The sequence below is a fragment of the Phocoena sinus genome, chromosome 16, assembly GCF_008692025.1.
Source record: "Phocoena sinus isolate mPhoSin1 chromosome 16, mPhoSin1.pri, whole genome shotgun sequence".
Classification (NCBI taxonomy): domain Eukaryota; kingdom Metazoa; phylum Chordata; class Mammalia; order Artiodactyla; family Phocoenidae; genus Phocoena; species Phocoena sinus.
The window spans coordinates 59,767,435-59,795,236 of record NC_045778.1 but is presented as its reverse complement, the minus strand read 5'-3'; the positions used below and the strand labels follow the sequence as shown (position 1 = coordinate 59,795,236).

General features: G+C 53.8%; 2 protein-coding genes across 13 annotated transcripts in view; one reads left to right on the top strand and one right to left on the bottom strand.

Moving 5' to 3' along the window:
- The window catches only part of SH3PXD2A (SH3 and PX domains 2A), a 249,237-nt gene extending 222,708 nt beyond the window's left edge, over positions 1-26,529 (top strand). For 5 of the 12 annotated variants that reach the window (XM_032607673.1, XM_032607677.1, XM_032607676.1 and 2 more), the window contains 4 exons: positions 1,234-1,571; positions 2,663-2,712; positions 5,332-5,451; positions 7,589-16,929. In XM_032607673.1, the coding sequence (XP_032463564.1) occupies positions 1,234-1,571; positions 2,663-2,712; positions 5,332-5,451; positions 7,589-9,547 (2,467 nt within the window). In that variant the 3' untranslated portion in view covers positions 9,548-16,929. Of the gene's footprint in view, positions 1-1,233; positions 1,572-2,662; positions 2,713-5,331; positions 5,452-7,588; positions 16,930-17,156; positions 17,285-24,570 lie in introns of those variants that run through there. The other 7 variants (XR_004346123.1, XR_004346121.1, XR_004346122.1 and 4 more) reach the window with 7 other exon arrangements.
- The window catches only part of NEURL1 (neuralized E3 ubiquitin protein ligase 1), an 80,760-nt gene continuing 71,170 nt past the window's right edge, over positions 18,213-27,802 (bottom strand). Inside the window, 3 exon segments of the mRNA XM_032607678.1 lie at positions 18,213-20,677; positions 21,215-21,361; positions 24,792-25,481. Of these exon segments, the coding sequence (XP_032463569.1) occupies positions 20,439-20,677; positions 21,215-21,361; positions 24,792-25,481 (1,076 nt within the window). The 3' untranslated portion in view covers positions 18,213-20,438.

Here is a 27,802-nt window from a genome sequence, read left to right as displayed (position 1 = left end):
GACATCTGGCACGGAGGAGCCATTCCAGGGAGCCAGATGTGTCCCAGGGAGCAGGCGGGGACATTGCACCCCAGACTGCAGGGCATTGGCCAGGAATTGCTGGACCAGGAAGTAAGTTCTCAGTGGGTTTGGGTAGGAGCTCAACACCATGAGGGAAAAAGGGATAAACTTGTTTTCAGAAGTCAGCAAATCCCCTGAAATTAAGTCAGCCCTGTCATTTGCCTTTTGCTCTGTTTACGGGTTTTGGGTTTTGTTTCGTTTTGTTTCGTTTCATTTTGTTTTTGTTTTGCCATACCAAAGGCTTTAATTTTATCCAGTCGTGTGCTTTATTTAGTCGTTTCATTTATGGTTTCTGCTTTTGGAGTTCCACTTAGAAAGATTTTCTCAGCCCCCAAGATTAAGCAAATATTCACGACTTGCATTTTTAAGTTTGCTATACGGTTGTAAGGCCAGAGTCTCATTTGTTTTTCCTAACTGGATCATCAGTCATCCCCAGATCACTCACTGAATAATCCATCCTTACCCCACTGCTTTGAAACGTCACCTTTAGCGTTGGTCCGTCTGTGGACTTGTTCTGTGAACTTGATCCGTCTGCTCCTCCTGCAGTGGTGCCGATACTTCTCCCACTTGGTCACTCACTCTTTATACACGTCTTCCTAGTTGGCCTCAATACGTCTATCCTTCTGGATAAATGTTTACAGCTACTCTATCCCAGCATTTTGCAGAAGAGAAAATACTGAACACCAGGGGAGGGACTTGTCCGAAGTACCATAGGCCAGAACTCGGGTTTCCTAACTCTCACCTATGCTGCCTCTTCACCTCTCTGATCATACTTCCCTTTCTGAGTGGGCATTTAACTCTATACACCTTCTCATTTCTTATCTCTAGAATTGCCCTCTGCTGTGGTGAGCTTGTAGGCCATTGCAAAAGTCTACCTTTTAGGCAACCCCAAATCTGAGGAATCTTCTCATCTCAATGTCCCGTGTTCGCCTGACGTTGCAAACAATGAGAGCCCGCACCAAGAGGGATCAGGCAAAGAACTAGGAGACAGAGAGGAAGAAGTGGTGTTCCCGATGTCTTTCCACTGGCCCTCGTTCCAGTTCTCTCCAGAGTAGTGGCTTTGCCAAGTGTCTTACAGAGCGCAGCAGAGGAAGCTCAGCTGGGCAAGGCCCGATGGAGACTGGGGCCTGGACAGGGTGCCCTCGTGATGCCATGTCCCACTCCTCCCTGCAGATACCTGGGCAAAGAGGGCTGGGCACCAGCATCCTACCTGAAGAAAGCCAAGGATGAGCTGCCAGCCCGGAAGAAGAATCTGGCAGGCCCGGTGGAGATCATCGGGAACATCATGGAGATCAGCAACCTGCTGAACAAGAAGGCGTCCGGGGACAAGGAGGCCACCCCGGCCGAAGGCGAGGGCCCAGAGGCCCCCATCACCAAGAAGGAGATCAGCCTGCCCATCCTCTGCAACGCTTCCAACGGCAGCGCCCTGGGTGTCCCCGAGAGGACCGTCTCCAAGCTGGCCCAGGGCTCCCCAGCCGTGGCCAGGATTGCCCCTCAGCGGGCCCAGATCAGTAAGAGTCTCGCTGATCCCGGGTCCTTGCCGCACAGCTCTTTAGGGAAGGGGCGTGAGGTGCAAGGAGAGCCTCAGCGGGGGGCGGGGTGTGTGCATGATCCCCATATTATTCTGTTCCTGAGATGTAGGCTGACCCCTGACCCCAGGCTCGCTTTGCCAGCTTGTCTTATGCTAATCACAAGCATGGACAAGGCAGTTCCTTCCAACTCCTCCACCAAAGATAAATTGCATGCATATGTAAGCTGGTAGCATCATGAATGGTCACTCTGCAGATAAGCTGCCTGGGCTGTGAGATGGGTCCCTCGATGCAAGGCTGCTCTATGAGTGACAGCCGGTAGATCATCTGGCTGAGCCTTACCCCTTCTTCCCCGTCGTCTTCCTCCAGTTACCGGAAATCTAAGACACTCGGAAGGGTGACTGTACCTCCCTCCACAAGCACTTTTAAGCAGCATCCTTCCGGAATCGCCTCCTTTCGTACAGGAGAAACCCAGCTGCCGGCCCCTCCAGATCTCTAGCATCTCTGGGGCAAGGATGCCTGCGGTTGAGGGTTAAACTGTTCTGTATTATGAGACCAGCTTCTGTTTATGTCCGGCCATTCTTAAAATCTGGAGGAGAGCTGTTTTTTAGTTTAGTTCTGAACTTGGTTACATTAGCTTTATGCCTGAAACCTTCTGAGCAGTCAGTCGGGAGCTGTTTTGGGGGTACTTCCTCTTGCCTAGCACTGTGCTAGCTTCCAAGGATTTGGTAGTGAGCAAAAAACAGACATGGTCTCTTCTCCTCAATTTGGAAATCTGATAAAGCTATCTACCCTTTCCCCTGAAAAAAGCCCCTATGTCTGTACATTTTGAAATTGTGCACGTTATTTTAGGGGGTTCACGGATCCCCTTGAAACACAGCTAAGGAAGCTTAAAGATCTCTCACTTCCACTGAAGAAGCCCAGCTCTCATGCCTGTGGTGACCGAGAGCATGGGTTCCTCATAAGCGTGGGAAAAGAGCGGGAACTTCCCAGCATCAGGAGATCACACCCAGGGAAGGGAGGGAAGGCACTGTGTCTGGCTGCAATTTCTGAAGCCCTGTTTCTTCTTCTAGGCTCCCCGAACCTCAGGACAAGGCCTCCACCTCGCAGAGAGTCCAGCTTGGTATGTGTGCTCAGTTTCTTCTCTCTTTCTCATTCCCTTTCCTGGGTGCCCCGTAGCAGCTCCCAGTAATTGGCTGTCTCAGTGCAGAGTCTGTTGGTCCAGGGCTTCCCCAGGGCCAGGCTGGAGCTTCCAGCTTTGTGGGGCTGGAGGCAGGGAGGGAAGCCTGGGGAACCCAGCCTTCCTGGGGCCTAGCTGGACAGTCTTTAATCGAAAACACACTGCACTCTAAAGCTAAATAAATCCATCCCAGCCACGGCACTGGCAGACATAAACATTTAGACTGGCTGGCAAGAGTGTCCAGCCGGGGCATTGCCAGGGGCGGGAAATAGGGCTGCTGTCCATGTGAGCCTGGAAGACTTTCAGCTTTGCCTTCCTTGCCTGGGAGTGCCCAGTGGATGCCAGAACCTGGGAGGGCACAGGGCAGACCAGTGAGCATCTTCTCCGGGGAGGAGGGTGGTAAATGGCAGGGACTGGTTTATGCTGAAGCTCAAAGAGGCTCAGTGCTGCTGGGGTCTGTGGCGCCAGGTGAGGTTTCCTGGCATCCAGACTGCCACGGAGGTGGATGTGCACTCAGGGTGCTGGGGCTTTGGGTGAGAGGTGGCAGACCGAGAGCCCTAGAACCAAGAACTGTCATCTGGGGCAGTGGGATGCAGTGCAAAGAATGGGGCTTCAGGCCTGCCAGGCATGGATTCATACTCCGTTTCTGACACTGAGAAACAGCGAGCCCCTGGCCAGGTTGCTTACCCTCCAGAGGCCTCAGTTTCCTTATTTATAAGAGGGGGACAGTGCCAGCCATCTCCTAGGGCTGTTGTAAGGATGAGATGAGATGGTGTATGCAGAGGGCTGGCCATCAACTTTCCACTTCCTCTGTCAGCTCTCTGTGCACTATGTGTGGACAAGGATTCTGCAGTCACATCTGGGCTTAGCCGCAAGATGTACTGTGGTCAGTGACATCCGCCCCAGGGGGGCGGACAGCGGCAGTCACTGGAAGAGTTGGCCTTCCCTAAACAGGATTTTTGAAGATTTGGCCCCTGGAGATGGGACCATCCTGGCCCTGGCCATCAGCCCCAGTGGAGTTTTCTATCTTGTTTCTCCTCCCATTTTACACAACTGAACGAGTTCTCCCCTCCCCTCATCTCCCTCAGCCCCAGCTAATTATTTTCAGGCAGCCTTGATTTTGGCAAGAATGGGGTAATTCTTTCCACACCTGCCAAAAGCAGGGCTTGCTAGGGCAGAGCTGCTCTTTCCGGCTAGGTCCGTCCGACTCCCACCTGGCCGCGGGGGTCCAGGCAGGGCCGGGACCTGGGCCACCTCTGTGCGCATGCACGGCTGCAGAGCCAGCCACCAGGGCAGGGAAAGTTGACCTGGTCCCTCAAAACCAGCCTCCCCCGCACCCTTCACTCACTCTGACCTGAGACAGCTCAGCTATGACTGGCAGGATTAGAACATGCTGAGCCTTGAAGGACGAGGCAGGGTAAGAGGAATAGGATGGCGTTTCAGGAAGAGCGTTTGGCTTCAGCTTATGTTTATAGAGCTTTTCCTGTGCCGCTGGCTGGACCAGAAGTTATGTTCATTATCTCATGGCCCTGTTTTTAGTTCCATTTTACAGATGAGGAAACTGAGGCTCAGAGAGAGCAAGGGCCTTGCCCAGGGCCACGCAACTGGTGAATTGCTGAGCTGGGATTGGAGCCCACATGCGTCCACCTGCAGGCAGAGATCTTTTGAGGTCTTCCTGCTACACTGTAGCTGCTTCCCCCCTCTAGTTTCCCAAACACGTGTACCTTTTTTATAAGATTGTTTTATTTTAACTCCTTTGACACCAGGCCATACTGGGAGTGATGGGGAGGCGCCGAGGCCGTGTTGGCTGGAGTAGAGACTGGCTGAAGCTGGAATGTCCTCTCCACGAGGGCAAGGGGGTTGTCCTGTCCCTTTGGTTCACTCTTGGATGCCTGGTGCCTTGGACTAGAGTCTGGCACCCAGTAGACACACAACAAACATTTGTCAAGTGAATGAATGAGGCTCACAGCTCATGGGCTGTGGCCGTATTCTACATTTCCTTGCAGGTCAGGCTTAGTTATCGACGTGCCAGCATCTAGGAAGCATTTAGGCTGCCCAGCATGCTCTACCCAACCCCAGAGCAAAGGATCCCGAGTTTATTCCGTGCTTGCCTAACCATTTGGCATCATCACGATGACAGACCAAGGGGTTTTCTGACCAACCCCACACCTGCTTACACCCGCCCCACCTCTGCAGTCAGGTGTCACCCCGGTGGCCCTTCACCTGAGACTCAAGGACATGGCTCTCCTCTCCCAGGGGGCAGTGTGCACGGGCTTTGTTACAACAATTTCTCCGCTTTTTGACTTTCGTTTTGGGACCTAGCTGTTGAGGCTTCTGAAAACTGGATTCCAGAGATGTAAGGGTGGAAATTTACTTAGATGATCATTTTCATAGCTCAGACAAGTCTCAAGCGAATCCTAGGTATTAGAGAGCCACCCTGAGGCTCAGGTGACGGATACATCCTCAGGTCAGCTGCTCTCCGCCTGGTGTAGCCGCCACCCTCACCTCAGTTACGGTTCTGATCTGGCGAGTCTTGCTGACTTGAGTCCTTCTCTGCCTCAGGGGTTCCAGCTGCCTAAACCGCCAGAGCCCCCTTCTGTTGAGGTGGAGTACTACACCATTGCCGAATTCCAGTCGTGCATTTCTGATGGGATCAGTTTTCGAGGCGGACAGAAGGCAGAGGTGAGCCTTGGGCCATGGGGCTGGGGGTTATAATTCATGATGGTCAAATACCTCCCGTGTTTCCCATTTATGTCTTGCTGGCGACATTCCTGAGGGGCGAGCAGGAAAGGTGCAGAAACAGGACCCACAGGGATTAGAATTTGCCTAAAGCCAGTAAGTGCCACAGCCAGGACTAGAACCCACGGCTCATGTCTCCACCCAGCTCCTGTCACAGCAGCGTTTCCCAAAGCATATTATTGGAGCTTGTGATGGGGGCACTTTGAAACAAAGGGCCTCTGGGGTTGAGTTTGGAGGACAGTGAGTTAAACAAAACCCAACCAGCTTTGTTGTTTTAATTGCAGAACTTCTCAGAGCCTAGATATGGGGGTGTCACTGTGTGTCTCTAAGAGGGGACTGGAATAGGCAGTATCACCTAGATTCCTCTCCCAGGAGCTCCTGGGGGCCAGGGTTCCACAAGACCCATATTAGGAAGTGCTGCTGTTGGGAGAATGTGGTCCAGGCAGCCGGAGGAAGGAACCGAGGACCCCAGTTCTGGCCATGTCCACACCACAGGCATCTCTGACATTTGATGCAGTCACTTCTCCCCCAGGTTTTGATGATTTCTCTCTGCAAATGGGCGGTAGACCCTCTCCTGCTCCCTCCCAGCCGGTCTTCTAGCATTTATGAAACCCCACTTTGTGGCCGGCGCTGAACATGGCATTCCAGGGGCCAGAGAAGATCTGTGACTCAGATCTTTCTCTCGAGTGGCTCTGTAGTAATGGAGTTAAGTCCAGTTAATACCTGTAAAACCATCAGAAGAGTAACTGGGCAGTTTCTGCCCATTGAAGAGGTGACACCCCCAATGTGAACGTTTTAAACCACATGCCTGGAACTTAGAACTAAATTTCTAAGAGAAATCATTCTCTCAGTGGTGCTTATGCTTCCAGAAGAGCCTATGAAGCTCATAATGTAAGAGAACTGACATACGTAGGATCTACCCACGTATGCATTTTGAGTATGGAGTGGGCAGAGTGAAGGATGGAATGTAGCACCCAAGGCAGGGCGGGGGCTGCAGAGGGCTGGCCTCAGGCAGACCTTGCCTTTGGTGGTCTCTATCCTCCCTTCCTTCCTTGCCCCTCTTCCCCCAGTGCCGGTGCTTTCAAGCTTCCCTTCCCCTCCCAGGGACCTCTTCCTCCAGCAGTTGTTCCACAATTCAAAATTACAGTTGTCCCTCGGGATCCGTGGGGCATTGGTTCCATGACCCCCAGTGGACACCCAAATCCTGGGATGCTCAAGGCCCTTATATAAAATCGTAGTGCAGTTGGCCCTCCACATCCAGGGATGCAGAACCTGTGCACATGGAAGGACAACTGCCTCTTCCATTCGTATTCCCCGATCCAAACGGACCTCAGTACAGCCAGCAACCACACTCCTGGGCTTTCTCCAGTCTCAAATAGCAGTTGAGAAAGAAGCTCCTTGAACGAGTTTACACTAACAGGGAAATGACTGAGAGGCCCTAGCCTTCCCCCAGGAAGCCATTCAACTCAAAGAAATCTCCTCAGCTGGTAGGATTTCAGTGGGATTCCACATGTAGTGAAATGACCATGAGCAATGGGGAAACCAGGGAGGTCCGGCCTCAGCCTTACCTCCAGGTTCCACTCACCTGCACCCTCTTATTCTCTTCTGCCCTGAGAGACCCTTTCCAGCGTCACCGAGGGAGGGCCTAGCAGTATGGGAGTGAGAGGATGGAAGTGGTGGAATGGCAGTCTTTTGTACTTATGGGTCCGTGGTGAGCGGGGGTTTTGTAGGGACTGGGAACAGTGCATCTTCCAAGTGTAGTAGCTCAGCGGGAGGAGAAGTGAGGGTCTGGAGAGGAGGCCAGCTCGACCAGGGTGTTGGAAGGAGACTTGGAAGAGCAGGAGAGGGGGTCTTGGAGAGTGGGAGCCCCCCCATCCAGGAGACGATAGAGACCTGGGTTTGAATGCCAGCCCATCACTTCCTACGTTGGGTCCTGGGCCACTTACTCAGTGGCTCAGTTCACTCATCTGGGAAATGGAGATAATGTCTCCTAGAGCCAAAGTGGGAAGCTCCCACCCTGGCACATGGTAGGGCCCCAGCGATCCTCCCAGCTCACTGGCCCGTCTGCCCCTTCCCCCAGGTCATCGACAAGAACTCGGGTGGCTGGTGGTACGTGCAGATCGGTGAGAAGGAGGGCTGGGCCCCTGCGTCGTACATCGATAAGCGCAGGAAGCCCAACCTGAGCCGCCGCACGAGCACCCTGACGCGGCCCAAGGTGCCCCCACCGGCACCACCCAGCAAGCCCAAGGAGGCCGAGGAGGGCCTGGCGGGTGCTGGCGAGAGCCAGGACTCCCCGCTGAGGCTCAGGTATGAGGAGCCCGAGTATGACATCCCCGCCTTTGGCTTCGACTCAGAGCCAGAGCTGAGTGAGGAGCCCGCAGAGGACGGCGGCTCGGGGGACAGGCGGCCCGGCCAGCCCCACAGGCCCTCGCCCGCCTTCTCACTGCAGCGCGCCCGCTTCAAGGTGGGCGGATCTGCAGAGGACGTGGCCCTGGAGGAGGAGACCATCTATGAGAATGAGGGCTTCCGGGCATGTGCAGAGGACGCCCTGTCGGCCAGGCGCTCCTCCCGGGACAGCGACTCCCCAGGCGGCTCCCCGCTGTCCCTTGCCAGGAAAAACTCCCCCAGGTCGGGCTCCCCCAAATCGTCGTCGCTCTTGAAGCTCAAGGCAGAGAAGAACGCCCAGGCGGAACTGGGGAAGAACCACTCCTCGGCCTCCTTTTCCTCGTCCATCACCATCAACACCACCTGCTCTTCCTCTTCCTCCTCTTCCTCCTCGTCCTTGTCCAAGAACAGTGGGGACCAGAAGCGCCGTTCTGCCTCGGACGCAGGCATCCGCGGCGCTCCCAAGGTCGGAGCGAGGAAGGATGCTGACCCGAAGACTGGGCTGACCTCCTGTGCCCGGGCCAAGCCATCAGTTCGGCCCAAGCCATTCCTGAGCCGCACAGAGTCCCAGAGTCAGGAGAAGATGGACATCAGCACTTTACGGCGCCAGCTGAGGCCCACTGGCCAGCTCCGGGGCGGCCTCAAGGGCGCCAAGAGCGAGGATTCGGAGCTGCCCCCCCAGATGGCCTTCGAGGGTCCCGGTGAGGGGTCCAGGAGAGGCTCGGCCGACCTCATCACCCTCCCTGCCGCCACGCCCCCGTGTCCCACCAAGAAGGGGTGGGAAGGGCAGGCCACCTCCTACACGACATGTAGTGCCTACCAAAAGGTCCAGGACTCGGAGATCAGCTTCCCGGCAGGCGTGGAGGTGCAGGTGCTGGAGAAGCTGGAAAGCGGCTGGTGGTACGTGAGGTTTGGGGAGCTGGAGGGCTGGGCCCCCTCCCACTATCTGGTGCTCGGTGAGAACGAGCAACTCGGCCCCCCTGGCAAAGAGCTGGACACAGTGGCCCCCGAGGGCAAGTCAGACAGCCTGGAAAAGATCGAGAAGCGCGTCCAAGCGCTGAACACTGTCAACCAGAGCAAAAGGGCCACGCCGCCCATCCCCTCCAAGCCTCCCGGGGGCTTCGTCAAGACCTCGGGTGCCGGGGCGGTGAAGATGAGGAATGGCGTGCGGCAGGTGGCCGTGAGGCCCCAGTCAGTGTTCGTGTCCCCACCGCCCAAGGACAGCAACCTGTCCTGTGCCCTGAGGAGGAATGAGTCGCTGACGGCCACCGACGGCCTCCGAGGCGTCCGCCGGAACTCCTCCTTCAGCACTGCCCGCTCGGCAGCCGCAGAAGCCAAGGGCCGCCTGGTCGAACGGGCCGCCAGCCAGGGCTCGGACCCTCCTCTGCTGCCCACTCAGCGCAACGGCATCCCGGTGTCCCCTGTGCGCCCCAAGCCCATTGAGAAGTCCCAGTTCATCCACAACAACCTCAAAGATGTGTACGTCTCGATCGCAGACTACGAGGGGGACGAGGAGACGGCGGGCTTCCAGGAGGGCGTGTCCATGGAGGTCCTGGAGAGGAACCCCAATGGCTGGTGGTACTGCCAGATTCTGGACGGGGTGAAGCCCTTCAAAGGCTGGGTGCCCTCCAACTACCTGGAGAAAAAGAACTAATGAGGAGTGGTGGGGGGCCTAAGTCCTTGCAGCCTCAGTATGGGTGAGCTGTGAGAGAAGACAAGAGGGAAGGGAAAGTGGGAGGGGGTGGGGAGGACAACGTTAAACCTGCAGAATGTGGGACCTCGAAGATACTCCCCTCCAGGCTGTCCCCCAGCTGGAAGGTAGGGTCTGGTGGGGGCCCACATTGAGCAGGGAGTGAAGGGGCAGGGGTGTCCTGGGCCTGGGACCGGAGGCAAGAAAGCTGAGCCTCACACGTGCACCTTGGGAACTTTGCTGATGGACTCGGCACCATTTGGGACAGGCCATGTAGGAAACCCCAATTTGTGCCTTGGCTGCAAATCTGGAAAAGGTGTGGTTGTGCGGGCCTCCTGTGCCCTGCCCCTGCCTAGCCTGGCTTCCGTTGCTGGCATCTTGTACCCCGGAAGTAGCCCTTGTATCATCCTAATCTATGTTTGTGAGTTATGCTGGTTTCCCAGGAATCTCTGCCGCCTGCCATGGGTGGGTGTGGTAGGAGATACCACTGGCCCTGGGGCTGGGAGGCATCTCCTGTGAGCTCAGGCTGTCCCTGGGCCAGGCCACTGTTTCTTGTTAGTTGAAGAGAAAGCAGTTCCCCAGCTGCCAGCAAGGACCACCATTCTTAGCCGTCACTGCTGCTGGCCTTGAGAAGAGAGCTTGCCCTGCCTGGGGCACCCCCGTGGAGGACCACCAGCTCCAGTGTTCACAGAGAGGGCAGGTAGAGCCGTCGGTCTTTTCACAGTCTGCACAGACTTTATTTTGGATATTTCTGGGTGGGCAGTTCTTTGCAAGTTTTGGGAGAGACGTATTGCTTTGGGCCTTCTATGTCAGGCCTTGGGTTTTGGTCTTACTTTAGGAGTTGTTTGGGGACCCAAGGGCGGTCAGCCTCACGGGACGGGATGGGTAGTGGATGGCCTTTCTATCATACTCTTGTGGGGAGGTGGTTTGGTTTGTGTTTTGCATTCTTCCCTCCACAAGCCAGAGTCGCTTCATTTGGTTTCCACTGTGTGGACAGTACCGGTGCTTGCCAGAGGGATCTCGGGCTGGAGGAGCCCTGGTCCCAGCCGTGGCAAAGCAGAGACGCTGCTCTCCTGGTTCTTGTGCAACCTCAGCAGGGCAGAACCCTCAGCAGGGAGGAGGGTGGTGTTCAGGAGAAGGGCAGCGAACGTTCTCCTGCCTGGGCAGGGCCCGAAGCCTTATGTGAAGGCTGTGGAGCAGCAGCCATCGCCCTCACCCTGGGCCAAGGGGAACCTGCTGGGCGGACACCACCTGGCACCCCCTGGCCTGCAAGCAATATCGCAGGTGCCCGAGGAGGCGAAGATCCCTGGGCCAGGAGCCAAGCTGGTCTTTCCTAGGGGCAGTGCCCCTGCGAAGAGAGAAGGGAGAGAATGACGTCCCTGTCAACTCTGGGTGGTGTCTTTCAGTCGACACTTCAGAGGCCAAACTGGCTTCCCCAAGGACTCACTCTTCACTGGGAGTGGATTTCCACACGTGCCTTTGATTGTGGACAGATCAGGCTTCACAGCCCCCGACTCAGCTGCCAGATCCTGGACTAAGGAGGAAAGGCCCTCCCTCCGCCCACACTCCCCCGCCCCCCAGGAAGCGTATGATGCCTGAAGAACAGCGGGGGACCCGCGCCTCGTGTCCTCAGCCCCCAGCCGCCCTGCCCTCCTCCTTCGCCGTAGGTACACTGACGCCTGGCAGCTCTAGCAAACTGCTCCCGTTCTATGTTGAAAAGGCCGTGGTGAGATTTTGCTTCCTTTTGTTTAAAATTAAAATTAGTTATTATTTTCTTCTGCTGGACAGTATTAAATAGAGCAGGATGTTGAGTTATCTGCTAGATTGCAGTACTAATGGTAGTGTTGTAGTGTCTTCATATTAATATTATTTGGACTTATTTGAACAATAATGATAAGAAGTGGTTCATTATTTTTTAATTAATGCACTTTAATACGGTGGAATGGAAAGAAACCCAGAGAGCAAAGTGCATTACTTAAAGATGCAGTATATACTTTTCTCATTTTTAAGCAGCACATATTATTAAAAGAAAAAAAAGTAATTTATGATTATTTAAAATAAAATTTAAAAGTAGAGTGATTGTCGGGTTAAAGGACCTTCCACGTAGCTATCTTCCAGGGGGATGGCCCCAGCGGCCTCACTCCTCAATGTCTGCACTGAGCCAGTTCAATCAGTAACACGCCAGCCAGGCCAGGAAGGAGTGCAGGACGCATCTGCCAAGCACAGAGCATCTCAGTCGGACTGGACCACAGTGCTCCCCAGAGCCTATCTTTCCCTGCCCTTCCTCTCTGCACTGCCTTGTGGGACTCTCCACCACCCACAAGGCAGATGTTCTCCCAGCCCCCCAAGGACCCTCTCTCCTTAATCCCCAGTGCCCTTAAGTGAGTCATTTTAAGTGACCTTCAGGGTCACTCCATCCCATACCCTCCTGTTACTGCAGCCCAAAGACAGGAATTAGCTTTCCCCAAATCACATAGCTAGTTAACTGCAGACCTCCCCACTGCATCCACCCCTGCACTCCTCCCCAGCCCCGCTAGAGTTTATAGTGTGGTCATCATGTTTACAATGTGACATCCAGCCCTAAGGATGGCTGGGGGTTGCTCAGGCATCCAGGAAAAGTAGAGAATGCTGCCACCTGGTGACAGCATGTAGCTTTGGGCAGTGAACAGGGATTGCCATGCCCCGTCTTCGCCCCTTGCCCCTCACCATCACCCCCTTACTCACAGCACAGCACAAACCCTGCAAACCCAAAGAGAATATTAATACTTGAAGCAAGAAGGGTGCATGCCAGTCCCTCTCAGACATGGCCAGGGGATGCCAGGCCTTGTGCCCCTGGACTCCTAGCCCTGCCCAGGGCAAGAGGGCTTTTCCCTAGAGCTACTGAGCTGCTTTGTGATGTTGGAGGGTACTTCTGGCAGCAGGTAGAGGAGGGAGGGGTCTGTGGCTCTGACCCATCTGGAGGAAAACCAGATCGGACTTTAAAAGGTTTAAAAGAAAAAAAAAATCTCAGCAGTGTCCAAACCTAGTTTTCCATTAGTTGCGATTGAAAATGTGAAATGACGTTGTATTGCTGTATACTGCAACTTTAATCAAAATGAGCCCTTCTGAGGTCATTATTGAGGTTTATATAATGCCCGAAGATGCATCATTTGGTGCTTTTTCTTTCAGTTTAAAGACTTTTTTCTTTTATTACAAGGGAAAAAGATGTCTTCATCTCTCTCCCACTTTGTAACAGGGGCCTGGCTGGGCTCCCTGGCCCCATAATGCTGTTCCCACTAGGCCAAGGGACCCTGAGGGTGGCAAGAGGGAGCTGGAGGGGGCAGCCTGAACAGCAGGTGTGCCATCTGCCCCAGCTGTGGCTGGGCCCTCTGGCCAGCCTTCAGCCCGTTCACCCCCAGCCTAGCCCCACAGGGTCCTCTTTCTTCCTCCTCCATGCTCCATCTTGACGAAGGCATTATATAGAATCGTTTTAATCACTTTCAGATGTTAGAGCAGCGTATTTTACTGGCATTTATATCCATTGCTTTTCCTCAGCAAGGCATGTTACTATTATCATCTAAGGAAAAAAGACAAGGGAATTTCGGTCAAGCATTATTTTCATATTACTAGTATTTGCAGAATAGGTGTAGAACTATTTAAGTTTAGACCTTGGTTTGGTAGTTTGTTTTGTTTTTATGGAAAAAAAGATAAAGTAACCCCTACTTTTCCTGTTTTTGTATTTAACTAATATATTATTTCTTTAAGGTTACTCACTTCCCCTACCCGCTCCAAATACTTTGCATTCTCAATCGAAAATGAAAACAATCTGAGAGACAGGAAAAGTGCAATATTATCAAGAGGGATGCCAGGGCTCGTTGGGATGGTGGCGGGAGAGCCAGCAACCCCGTCTCTCGCTAGGGGAGGTGGGGCTCCTGGAAGGAGTCGTAGCTGTGGAGCCTATAGATGACCTGGGTATTGATTTTTTTTTTACCCCTCCTCCCCTTCCCCCTTCCCTGGCAAGATGGCAGGGGTCCCCGCCAGAGGGCATCCCCTTCTGCTGGGTGTTGTCCACCCAGAAGAGAGGGATTCAGGGAAGTGGCATGGGGCACTTGGCCTCCCCGGGGCCCCAGCCCCAGGCACAGAGCAAGGGCCTCCAGGAACCGTTCCTTGTTTTCATTTCCGTTGTTTTTCAGCCAGCTGCTCAGAAAGACCTGTCCCAGAAATAACCCTCAGCAGCCCTCTCACGCCAATCTCTTGATGTTTGGGCCATGATCCTTTTGATGTATGTTTGAGTCTTTCTAAAACTACGTAACCTCAAGTTCAGTTTATGGGCAGGAACCCTCGATGTAATCAAACCCTTTTGGAGGGATGTGGGTGCCTTGAGCCCAGCATTCCCCAGTGACGCACCAATTCCCACAAGCCTGCAGCTGGGCCTGGTGCTGAGCCAGGGCCACCCATTCATCTCAATGACTTCAGCCCGAGCAAGGCGTGAGCCCTGCCTCTGCTCAACGCCCCGACAGTCCCCAGAAGGTCTTGGAGAAGCGTCGGAGGAGCCTGCTGAGGTCCCTGCAGACAGAACTTCCCACAACAGGTACCAAGCCGCTGCCTCCTACCTGGGTGCCAGTAGAGAGGGGACAGGACAGGAAGTCCCTGGGTCCAAAGCTCTGCCCCTCAGGGCGACAGGGACATCCTTGCGGGCTCATCCCCTCCACCTCCAGTACTGTACGCTTGCTGCTCCATCCCGTTCGGTGAATTTCTGTACAAATAGGAACCTGGCGCCCAGAGTGGGACCGTGCCCCCCGTGTGGGGGTGGCTCTCCTTGGAGTGTATACGTCTATAGGTCCAATCTTCAAGAATCCCGATGCAGAGCTCTCTGGAAAGAGAACCATCCACAGTGCTAAAGAATTAAGATTCCCTCACTTTTTTGAGGGCTGTGTGTTGTTGAGGGTGTGTGTGTGTGTGTGTGTGTGTGTGTGTGTGTGTGTGTGTGTCGCGCGCACATTCGAGTGCGTATGTGAGAGCGTTGGTCATTTCCCACTTGAACTAAAGAACATGGGGTTAGAGGAAACAAATACTGGGCAAGCTGTCTCCATTGAACAAGTCCTTGGCATTGGGCAGGCCCCAAAGGACTCACAGCTTCTGGCAGCAAGTGTATGTGTTATTCACACGTGTAATTCTGGCTGGAGAGTGCAATGTGTCTTTTTTTTTTTTTTTTTGGTAATTATTTTATTAAGTATTTAGTTGGAAACTTCACACTGGCATTAACAGATCTAGCAGAAGCAGCCTAGGCCATCGTCCCGGGCTCCAAAATGAAGATGTGGAAAGGTGCCGCCACTGGGTGTGGAAGTGCCGAGGCGGTCAGATGGGGCTGCCACCCGCAGTGTCTCTAGTAGGCTGACTCCCAGCCTTTGCCATGCGTATTGCCACTGTGGGAATCCCCATGTCATGAGAGCAGCTGGCCCTCAGTTCTTATATTGCTGAGGGTGGATCAGGCCGGTCGGGGCGAGAATTGGTCACCGTGAGCTCAGTGGACCTACCCGTGCGGGTACGTCAGCACCCCTGGTCTAGACTGCAGGCCTGACTGAAACGCTTCATGGGAATCAGGTGGAGGGCTCCCCCTTGACGTTACTGAGCTTTTTGTCTAAATCATGATCTCTGGTTGGGGCAGCCCCTGGTTCTCAAGCTCTGTGATCAGAGCCAGTGACAGAACAGGGTCAGTGACCTATAGCTGCACTTCAGGAAGAAGAGCCCCACTGATAATAGCATCCCTCCTGTTTTGTCCTGTGCACCTGGGTCCTCAGGCCAGAAGTTGGGCACACCGGGTAGAGGACTAGGTATAGACTGGGTAGAGGACTCTGTCTTCCTGGGCCTTGGTCCCAAGCTGCCTATAATGTTGGTTTTACCATGCCATCCCCCTTCCCGGAGCCTATCTTTTTAACCTTGAGTTGCACTTGACCTTGACAATCAGCCCCCTCTCCCATTCCAGAACTTAGTGGCCTTAGAGAATGGGTCCCCTACGATGAAGTTCCCTCCTTTGCTCCCATTTCCATCCTAGCTAATGGGCTGGACCTCAGGAGGCAAGAGAGAAAGGAAGAATTGTCGTTTTAAAAGCAAAAGTATGCATCGAGCACGTTTGAGGTGAGTGAGAGGCACGTCGGCAAGATGAGTGTGTGCGTGTTTGGGGTGGCTGGGGTTTACCCGCCCCTTCCCCAAGAAGGCGGCTTCCAGAAGAGGAGGTCTGCTAGGCAGAAAGGGAAGAGTATGAGAAGGTTGAGAGAGGGTTTGGAGTCTGGAGTTTGGTCTTTATTAGAAAGGAGGAGGAAGTCTATTCTGAGTGTTTCAGGAAGAGACAGCAGGTAGGGAGGGAATTTAGTGATTCAACACCCAAGGGTCCAGCCAGAACAGGTTGGGAAAGCCCCAAGACTTGGCTGTTAGAAGAAGCTGGCCTCAGGCAACAGCTACTTTGCTGGCCACAAGCTGGGTCCCCAGCGGGTTCTTAATGGTCATTGATTTACTTAGTGGAAAGCGGAAAGTTGCCAGCAACAAACCAGTCTTTGAGTCTGAGGCCCTGGCTCCAGAACATTCATCCATCTCTCAGTTTCCCAGGCTCGGTTTTCCCACCTCCCCTTTGTCCAATCCAGAGCTAGCCTCTCAAATTGCTTGAATCAGAGACCAGTGATCATAATGGGTCATGTAGTTGGGACCCACCACCCCCAAACGGAACCTTGGGGTCCAGACACCATCAAGCATATCTGGGAGGAAGACAACTTCGTTTGCTCTCCTGTTGACACCAGTTCTTCTTAAGTATCTCTAATGATGCCTGTGGTGGTTCAGTTTGCTGAGCCTGCCTTAGTGGTGTGACTTAGAAGATGAGTGCATGTTTAGTGGCCTGTGACCAAGGCATACTGCTCTTAAGCATTTCAGAGAAAGAAGGGTAAACAGAGCACCGTTCTTCAATCTACAGCTTGTTCTCTGCAACAGGTTTTCTTTAAATCCAGGACACAGGATGGCAAAAGGGTTTCAGGGCCAGTTTCCAGGAGGTCTGCATGAAGGGGACTTCTGAACAAGGCAGGTGTTAGTGGCAGGTTCGTGAAGCGTGGGTTCGTGCACTGCATGGTTGCATGTGAACTGCTGGATGCCTCTGGGGCACTCCTCACGGTGTCTACTCAACCCCTCCCAGCTCCTAGTGGGGTCTGTGGGGTCTGAAGGAGGTTGTTCCCTCTTCCCCCTCAGCAGAGAAATTTAAGGGCAGTGAATCCAGTGCTGTCAATCTGAGTGCTAAAAATTTCCAGGCTCAGTGGTGGTGCTAAACTCTCTCCATGTTTCTAATATTTTTAATAGTGGGTTTTTTTTTTTTTTTTTGAATTCTCCTCATCACAAAAATGCAGCGTCCTCGGGGAAGGGACCCAGCCCCCTTGACCTGCCGCTTTCCAGGTGTCTTTTATCATTTTGACGGGATTCTTTGGTCTGCAGAAAATACTCTGTCTTGGCATGCTTCTAGACTGTAAGATTGGGTTGTTTTGTATTTTATGTTTACATGCATCTTGTATTCCCTGAAAACTAAATAAAGTTTTTTGCCTTTTTAACTGAACAGAATCACCTCCTGATTCTCCCTGCCACAAGAAAACATATCCAGCTGAGTGGCAAAAGCCACATCACCCCAAATGAAACATGAACTGCAGGGTCCGGGCCCTCTGAGGACACTGGAGGGGTGGGGGGCAGGTAAGTTCCCACTGTTGCCGGTGAGAAGCGTGCTCAAGGCCCTCCACCCCTTCCCCCACCTTTGGGAGGCTTTCTGGGCAGTGGCCAAGGCTTTCAGAGAGGGATACAGATCTTGGGGCCAAAGAGCCACATTCAGTGGGCCTACGTGGCCCCTCAGCTTAGAGCCCCTGACCCTCCCCTACTTTTGCTGGACTCCAGTAAGCAGGGCTGGGCAGTCCTGGTGTGGGGAGTAGCCCATGGCTTTTCAAGGCCAAGCAGAGGCTGGGCAGCTAGAGCATCCTCCCAGGAGAGAGGAGGGCAAGCATCCCATGTCCCTCTGAGGCCCAGCCTGCCAAATGAGTTCAACTCCCACATTGCGCCCAGACACCCCGTCCAGCGCTCCAGCTTCTACCGCCACCCAGAGGTACTCAGCCCATCTAGAAAGTTTTTCCGAAGGTCCCTGACCGAGGCCTCCCTTTTCAGCCTAGCTGTGCCACTCATTTGGCATAGGCCTCCTCACCGACCACGACCAGCGGGAGCAGCAGCTGAGCTTCCAGGTCTGGGCTTGGGGTGAGAGCCAGGCAGGCCCTGCTCTGGGGAGCTCAGCACAGTACAGTGCCTGCCACCCTTTAGCCCCTAGGTGGCGCTGCCCCTCCACAAAGGTTGCACTCCAGATTTAGACCCGGCTCAGCCTCGGGAGTGCCACGGACCCAGGGACCTGAGGCCACCGAGGGGCAGCAGCGTCTCCCTTTCAGCTTACAGTGGGGCTCGCCTGGCATTCTGCTTGGATAGCCCCTGCTATCCAAGCCCCAGGTCACGCTCCAGCCGCCTCCCCCTCCCCTGCTCTCTCCAGGGAGTCTTTCCTGATCGTTGACTCCCCTCCTGCACACCCACCTGCCCACCTGCCCTCCGTCCCAGCCCTCCAGACTGCACAGCACAGCCCTCAGGCTGGTACGAAATCACCTTTATTCACAATCAGTCACGGTGACCCAGGTTCACAGAGGAGGCAGCAGCTACCCCCAGGCTAGCAGAGACAACAGGATGGTGGCTTCCTCTCCCTGGCGCGCAGGCTGTACAGCCCCTGCATGTAAGAACTCTCCTTGTCTGAGAGGGGACCCCTGACCGGGTGGGGCCACACCAGCCCCACCTCGCCCCCCCCTCCCAACAGAAGGGGTCTACAGGGCCAGTGGGGCAGGGAGACCCATGGTAGGACTGTGGCTTCCCGGCCAAGCAGGTGCAGACAGGGCCCGCCTGACATCCTGACCCCCTCCCTGTGCTGTCCCACCACACCACCCCATAGCAGCCCCCAACAGAGAACCCCCCGAGAGGTCACAAGGAAAGTCCCTCCCGACCCCAACCATCACTATTACCGAGGTGCCAGCTGAGGCTCAGAGAGGCTATGACCTGGTCAGGGCCACACAACTGGTCAGTGGCCAGGTCCAGGAATCCCACGCTCTGCCAGCCATACGGCAGAGCAGTCCTCCGACAGGCGTAAAAAAACTATCTGAGGGGGGCCAAGGGCTGGGAGGGCTCAGGGAAAACTAGGCCAGGACTCTGAGAGCTGGCCCCAGCCATGGCCTATCAGGACAGGGCGTGCAGGGCTGAGATGACTATAAGCTAAGAGCAGCTGCGGGGGGACTCCCTCACCCCAGCATCAGGACTAAGAACCTAGAGGTTCTCCTCTTTCCTGGGACCAGAGAGCCTAAGGACAGGCTCCCTACCTCTACAGTGATGAGGCCAGCTGGCCTTCCCTCCCTCAGCGTGCCCAGAACTTTCTATGTCCTTATGGAGGAGGGAACGCCTGGGCCTCGTGATGTATAATGGGCCAATTATGATAACCCTGCTCCAGCCCAGGAAGAAGGGCATTTTGTGGCTCTGGGGTGATCCCCTAGTCCCAGGGCACAGCAGAGGCTCTGCTGCCCTCTCTATAAAAGGGATACAATTTGTCAGAAGGCCTCCCACTTCAGCCCCTTTGGAGTTCTACTTCATGGTAAGCAGAGCTGGCTATGGACTTCTGGGCTGCAGTCCGGGGAAGGTTTTGAGTGATGACTACCTCTGCTGACCCCTCTAACCAGGCACCCTGCCCACCAGGACAGCATTTCTAGGGGTCTGGGGGATGGGAATTCAGTCCCACCCGCCCCTGCCAAATAACCCCTACAAACCCAATAAATAAATAAGTTAAAATACGGAAAAAGCCTGTTCTTACCCCAGGGAACCCCCTACTCCCAACCCAGGGCCCTGCCCTCTCCTGGGGCATGCTACAGCCTCTATGAGTACCAGCCCGGCCCAGAATAGCACTGAAATGGGGGAGGAGAGGTCACAGAGGGTAGCTGCAAACCTGTTCTTCAGAGAGGCCGACAGAAGACAGACCCTGCTCTCCAGCCCACACCAAGGGGCTGCCCCTGGGCAGCAGCATCCAGCAAGATGACTGGGGCAGACAGGCTAGGACCAGAAAGGGGCCCTCCACATCTCAACCAGGCCAGGGGGGCTAGGGACCCAGAACCTGGAGGCTTCTGTAGCCTGTCCACCCATCCAGGGGGAGGGGGAGACAGACATGGCATGGAGGCTGCAGCCTGCCCAGGATGAGAGGTATCCACTGGGCTTCTCACCCCTGGCTTCCAGGCCCAAGGGGCAAGGAAGAAAGGAAGGAGAAGGGAGGTGTAGGTCAGAGAGTAAGGCAGCAGCTCAGGAGCTGCTGGCCTAGGGCCGCTGTTGCACAGGTTGTGCACTGCTCAAGGGCAGTTGGCTGAGGGAGAAAACGGAGGCTGAAGTCCAAGTCCACACTCCACTAGCCAAGCCCCATGTCTGGGCTCAGGGCCACATCTGCCCAGAGGAAGGGACACACTTTCTAATTCTCACAAAGGTGCCACACAGGCTAGAAGGACTCCCCATCCTGGGAATCTACCCCAGATGGGGAAGGATCAGGAGAAGCTGAGACCCCAGTTTAGCCCCCTCAGCGTGCAGGGAAGAGGAGGAGGTTTGCTTCTGCCCCCACCTCCCTGCCTGATACCCCTTCCTCCCCCAAACCTTTAGGGGCTATTTCCCATGTTTAATGAGAAGGGAAAAGAATTTCCAAAATGAGGAAGGAGAGAAGGGGCCCTGTTGACTTGCCCCTCAGGCAGAGCTGGGCCAGAGTCGGAGGAGGTGGGCGTGAGGGGTAGGGCACCACGACGGGCTAGGAGCTGCGGTAGGTCTTGATGATGTCCTTGATGGGGCGGCGGCAGATGGGGCAGCAGGCGTGTAGAGCCTTCTTGAGGCGCAGGCCACAGGCATAGCAGAGGCACATGTGGCCGCATGTGTAGATGACCGTGTCCACCACGTGCTCATAGCAAATGGCGCACTCATCGCTCCACGGGCCCCCGCCTGGAGTCACTGGCGACTCTGGCAGGCTCACAGGTGAGTTGGGGGCCGTCCCTGGGGGCAAGGGGAAACCAGTCAGGAGGAGACATGGCCCAGTCTGGTCCCAGGTTCATGAAGAGAGCCCCCTGGCCTCGCCCCCTCCATTTATCAGGATTGGCCTGTCTAACCTACCACCCAACTTCCTGGGCACAAGAGAGGAGAGGATACACTATGGACAGCCCCACTTCTGGCCCCTCAGTGCCCAGACCAGGGGCCAGGGTGTCCATGAGGCATTGAGAGGAGGAGGGAGGGATGGAGGAAGGAAGGGGGCCCAAAACCATTTAAGGAAGGCCCCTCCTGAGTTACCCTTTGGTGTTCTTTGTGCTAAAGAAGTCCTTTGGAGAAAGCTGCCCAGCCAGGGGAAAGGATGGGATACACCCCGGAAATTAGCACTCAGCCAGGGTTCACTGGGCCCATCTCCAGCTCCTCCAGGGCCCAGTCCTGATATAGAGGCTGCATGCCTGCCTCAGCCAGGGCAAGGGTGGGGATGGGGTCCTCAGGGTGGGAGGCCTGGCATGGTCACCATGGAACTGGAGGGGTCAGCCTACTTACCGCCAGCAGAGTTCCCCAGAGGTCCAGAGCTGCATGTGCTGAGCAAGGGGTCAGAGAGGCGGATGCCCAGGGTGCTGGGCGAGGTTGGTGTGGAGGCAGGGGAGCAGGAGAGTGACGGGATGCCCCGCTCTGCCAGGATGGTGGAGCCTGCAGAAAGGGTGGGAAAGAGGGAGGGCCACACTAGCCACTCAGAGGCCCACTGGGAGAAAGCGCGAATCTCCACCCCTCTATTAGGTTCCCAGGAGAGAAATGGGTGGTACAGCCTGACCACACGGCCCAGCCATAAGGCTCAGGGTGGGACTCCACCGACTGGCTCAGCACCCTGCCCCAGCTCTCTGTTCCCGCCTACAAACTGGAGGGCCACACGCACCATGCTCTGGTGTTACCGCATCTGCCGTCTCCAGACAAGCCCCCTGCCTAGAATCCCACCTCCACCCTTCCCCGTGCTTCCCTCACCTTCAAGGTTTCCCATGCCAGAGAACAAAGTTGCCTTCCTCCCACCTAGCATGGCCCTTCAAGCCCCGGCCTCACCATCCTAGTCAGAGCCCCGTGCTATCACCCCCCTTCTCCTCTACATTGGCACCTTTGAAATACTCCACACCATCTCCCACACTTGACCTACCCAACCTTCTTTCCTTCCTTTCTTCCCTCACTTTCCTCTTCCCTTCCATCCCTCCCTGCCTCCTCCCTTCAACAAGTCCTTGCTGACAGCCTACCAGGTACCAGACACTGTGTATATATAAAACTGGGAATGAGGCAGACAGAGCCTTTGCCTTCAAAGAGCTAACTGTCCAGGAAGCCTCTTGGGGCTATCCTCAACCCCCTCCTCTGGACAGCCTTGACCCCACCCCCCCGACAACCACATATCTCTATCTAGCACTGACCAGCCACACACGCCATGCACGGAAATAAAAAACCACAGAGGATAGGAAATTATTTGTTCTTTGCCCAGGAACGTAACTTTGTTTCCCTACTTAAACCTTGAGCTTCCTGAAAGCAGGAAGTCTGATTCACCTGTAAGTCTCCCACAGGCCCTAACATAATGCCCTACACATAAATAAGTGCCCAGTGAGATATTTTTTATTACTAGCTATTCATTCTAATTCACTTAACAGTCACTGTTTCTAAGAATATTCATTAGCTGTCCATAGGATTTCTCTTATTATTGTTAACAGGTTTCAAGTTAATTATCATCCCCTTTCAGAAATTCATAACTCCTATTTGCTTTTCTTGCTTTATTACACTGGTTAACATTTTCGGAACAATACTCTAAGGCATCTCTATCATATTCCTGACTTTAATAAGAATATTTCTAATGTTTCGCCATTAAGCGTGAAATTGACTGTAGTTTTGGAGTGAAGGAAATATCTTTTCATTCTTACTTCACTTAGGCCTTCAACAAAGCAAAGCATTCCTCTATAAGGTAAATAATTATCCTTCACACATTGTTACTGATTTGTTTTTCCTTTAAAGTCAGTCAGGATCCCCTGACACCAGTTTGTTAGTTGAGATGCCCCATTCTCCAAACAGCTCAGGAGCACTCTGTCCAGCATATATTAAATTCTGAGTGGTTATTCTTCAACACCCACCTTGACCTACTTCCCTTTGGGGACATTTTAAGTCCTGGGTTGTTTCTGTTTGTTTGTTTTTAAGCTTCTCCTTTGCTCCAGTCCAGTAAGCTTCTTTGGGCAACAGAAGCTTCACTGGAAAGCTACTTATCTATTATTAGACGGTGCTGAGGCAAGAGAGTACCTTGCCATCATGTTACTTCCTTCATCTGAGGAACGGTGTCTCCTGGTGAATGTAGCCAAATATCTGTGTACCTCAACCTGATTTTTTTTTTCTGCACCCCAGTCCGATTTGTTTTTATTCCATCCTGAATTTTCACCCCAATTTCTTTCCTTACTGATTGATGGCTTTTCATCTAGCCTGATTTCTTTTCACCTCCTTCCTGACTTATCTTCCCTCAATCCTAACTTCTTAGCACCCCAGCCCCATTTCTTTTCATTCCTTTTTAAATTTATTTTATGCTCCATCTTCATTTGGTCTCTCTCCAGAGGAGGAAGTCTCCACTGATTTTATCTGATTTCACAAAACTCTCACACACGCTCACAATCACCAACAGCATTACATACACAAATACGCATACATTTAGTTACTCACGTGTGCCTAGACACAGTATGCCAGTCTTACAGCGTAAACTCGTGCTCACTCACATACACACAATTACCTTGTCTATGAAGCCTCTTGGGGTGAGGTCTAGGTCAGGGGCTATGAGACCCAGGGGTCTCCAAATGTGTCTAAGCAAACTTGCTAAGGAAAAAAAAAATTCAGATGCCCAGGACCTAATCTGAGATCTACAGAATCAAAATCTCTGGAGGTGGGATTCAAGAATCTGCGCTGTAGTAGGTTCTCCGAGTGAGTCTACTGCTGGTGCAGAGCAGACCAGCACTTGGAAAGCATGAACACCTGCTCACTCTGGGGTAACAGAGGTTCCTGAAGATACACGTAAAAAAAAAAAAGATTTCTGGTCAAACGAGCTTGGAAAAGCTGGACACCATAAGCACCACCACCTTCTCCTAAAGGTTCACATTGTATATTAAAGGCTCTGAGAAGTTCTACAGTAAAGAATCGCTTTTTTTTTTTTTTTGCCATACATGGGCCTCTCACTAGTGTGGCCTCTCCCGTTGCAGAGCACAGGCTCCGGACGCGCAGGCTCAGCGGCCATGGCTCACGGGCCCAGGCGCTCCGCGGCATGTGGGATCTTCCCGGACCGGGGCACGAAGCCGTGTCCCCTGCATCGGCAGGCGGACTCTCAACCACTGCGCCACCAGGGAAGCCCAAGAATCGCCTTCTTTTTAAAAACTCAGTATTTCCCAAATATTTTGGACCCAAGGACCCGTTTTCAATGGACACCTACCCTGCAGAACACTCTGGGAAACATGGCTTACACAAGTCCGCAACACCCAGTCCATTCAAACTCTGTCCATTCAAACCCACGAAGGCCCAGGCATCTGCAACCCCCTTTCCTCCAAGGCCCTCTGCTCGGGGATTCCCCACAGACCCCCAATCTAGACACCACCCTGCAGAGATACCTGGCTACTGACATACCAACCTCTTTTCCTTATTTAGACACACAACCACCCTTAGAGGCAGAGACCTTTATTACCATTTTAGGAGAAATGGAAACTGAACCTCAAAAAGTTCGCTGCTGGTGGAAACCATTTGCTTTTTCCCCATTTTTAAATGGCCACTGGGCAATGTGTAAGAGAACTGTTTACGTATCTGTGGGAATGTGGGTGAATCAGATTCTGAGCGTGAAACTCAATGTTCCCCGCTTTTCTCCCCCTCTCCAGGGTTTATCTGGTGAGATCTGAGAACTATGGACTAGATAATTGAGTCCCACCCAGAACTCATCTTCGGTGTCTGTGACTCCCTGACTAGACCCCATGAAGGGCGGTGTGGGCGCTCTTTCCCCCTACCCAGACACGCCCCTCCTCCAGGGAAGGCTGGGTCTGGAGGCGCCAGCCTCCGGGTGCACCTGGGGGCAGGCGGGCACGTGGCCGGGGGCACTCACCGAGGATGCGGATCTGTGTGATGGCCCCGTGCAGGCCGAAGAGCATCCACAGCGGCTGCGAGGCGTCCACGCACAGCTGCATGCCCGCCGCGGAGCCATTGTGGCTGAGGTGCAGCTCACCGTCGGGGTTGACCACCAGGCCCAGGATGTCGCCGCTGTGCAGGGGCCCGGGCACGCGGCACACGGCCCAGAACTCCTTACGGTCCACCAGTGCCTCGGGGCTGAAAGTCAGGTCGGCTGGCCGCAGCGTGCCGGGGTCGCACGTGGTGACGCCGAAGGAGAGCGCGCCAGGCCGTGCGCCGCCCGAACGCGTGACCTTGACGAAGATGGTCTCGGCCACGCGCACGGGCCGGCTGGTGAAGACGAGCGCGCGCTCGTCGCGCCCATGCTCCAGGCGCGCCACCGTCTGCTCATCCAGGATGCGGACGTGTGCGCCGGCGCGCAGCGCGTGGAAGCGCAGGTCGCCGTCGAGCTGCGCCGGCAGAGCGTGGCTGTGCTGGGAGTTGAGCGAGTTCTGCGGGATGGGGCAGCCAGCGGCCGGCGTGGTCTCGTTGCCGTCGGCGCCCGGCACGTTGAGGTCGCACAGGCTCACAGAGAGGCGCGCTTCCTCGGCCTCACGTCGCAGCGACGGCCGCCGCAGGGCGGTGAAAGAGCGCGGCCGCACGCAGTCTGGTAGCACCAGCTCGCTGTCTGCGGCGAGAGGTAGACAGGGTGACCATCACGCGGGCCACAGCGCCCAGTCCCCATCGCCTGCGCACCTCCTCCCACTGGTCTTTAAAGCGCCCAGCAGTAAGACGCACCGCGTTTCGAATGGCACAGAAAATGCTAGGACATAACGTTGTGCAGGACTTCTAACTACGTATTTGTTTAAGCAAAGGATCAAGGCCGGCAGGAAGGACACCAAAACTAAAAACATGATTACTTCTAAACAGTATGCTTATTAAAATTGGATTTTTTTTCCTAACTCCTGGGGCCCTCCCTTTTTATCCCAGCAGCCAGAAGAGCACCCGGCACTTAGGAGGCAGCAGTAAATAATATTTGTTGGATGCATGTTGACATCCTACCCGTCTGGGAGGCCAGAGAGAACCCCCCCTCCCTAGAACGCCTCTCTGCACAAATGGCAGAGAGGCGTTCTTAGCCCAGCAATTACCTTGTGAAGTTACTGGCACGGAAGGACATTGAGGCTGAGAAGTTAAGTGAATTTATCCAAGCTATCCTTTCAAACCTGACAACTGGAAATCAAACCCTCTCTCTTTTTACTCATACAAGTAATACAGACTGTATTTTGTAGAAAAGACAGTTCGTCGAAAAGAAAAAGTAATCTGTCAGCCCACCATCCATAGGAAAATACTATTAATATTTGGATGTATGAGTTTCCAGCCTTTTTTCAATATATTTTAGTTATTTCTTTTTTAAAACAAAAATTGAATCATGCTATATAAATGCCAGTAGTTTTAAACTAACTCTAAATCTCTTTGAAAATGTGGCAACTTTTATCTATCTTCTCAGAAAAATGCACGTTCTCCCTAAATTCCGTGGATAATTTCAGGGCATCGACTCCAGGCGAAGAACTCTGCTATACAAATTTTCTTTTCAAAACTAGCTTTTCCATTTACTGTGTCCTGAATACCTTTCTACACTAATAACCATGTTTTTGATACCATACTTTTTAAATGGCTGGTTTTCTCTGCTTCACGGAGTACTATAATTTGTAATAAAAGTCATCAGTTGCAATGAATTACCCCTGCATTTCATCCTTAAAGCATCCCATGAAGTTGTTTCCATTGTACAGATAAAGCTCGGAGATGTTATGTGACAGCCACGAAGTGGCAGATCCAGGATTAAAGCAAGATCTGTCCAACTCCCAACGCTACATTCTCCACTTTCGGGCCCTCCTCGTTTACTGAACCCTTTCTGTGGGAGTCCCTAAATTTGGCTAGTACCACCACAGCTCACATCATGGGCCAATCCCATCTCAGGAGGCTTTTCTCTGAGCCTCCCCCACGGAGAATCTCTGCTTTCTCTCCAGGAGCTGAGTAAGGGCTGCTGGAGTGCTTGGTGTGAGAGTAAAGCTTGGGGGACTGGACTGGTAGGGGCCTCAGAGGCCAGAACTCAGCTCCAGCTGAATCTAGAGATGTTCTCTAAAGCCTCTCTCTCTTTGTTCTCCCCCAGCTCCCCTGCCCTTTCCAGGAACAGTGTTGTTTGGACCCCAGCAAGGAGAGGGTGCTGGGCCAGCCCTCCCCCCAAGGCTCCTGCTTCTCTGGAGAAGCCTCTTGGGGCCTGGCTGGTCAGGATTCCCAGCATCGTGTTTGGCAAGGAGGAGGGAGCCGACCGGAAAATGTGATTATTCCAGGGAATTGACTCTGTGACAGTAATGGTGCAGAGAAGCTGGGGGCCTGCGGAGAGGCAGAGGCGAGGAAGGCAAGACATTGGAGACAATAGTGGGGGGCTGAGGAGGGCTGTGGGCTGACCTGGACCCCAGGAAACAGCCCCAGCTCCCCTACCCCTTAGGGATTCCAGTCAGCGGCCCTTGAGGAGTCCAGAGGGTTGGGGACAGAGGAGAAGGGATGGGGAAACAGGGTGAGGAGGAAACAAGTGGCTCAGAAATGCCCAGCCGGGCCTATGAGAACAAGGCCGTCATGGGGGCCCCCCACACACACACACCCCACACTCCTCTCTCCAGATGCTCAGAACAGATTCCTGAATGGGGCTGGAATGTGAGCTCTCTCCTGTTCTCTGCCCCTTCAGGAGTCCTCTTCTGCTTGGATATACCCACTACCTCCCAGCAGTGCCACTGCTGAGCTACTCTGTCTTTAGGAAAATGTTTCCTACTGTTAAACTGAAATCTACCTCCCTGTATTTTTTTTTTGAACTCTTAAAAAAGTCATTTTATTGATCCTTTACCATACAAAATTTATTCAAATTACACCCATTTGAAGTAAGATCACAGCTAGAAAACAGGTTACCCTGTAACAAATTTACAAAATCTACCATAAAAGTTTTTTTTTTTA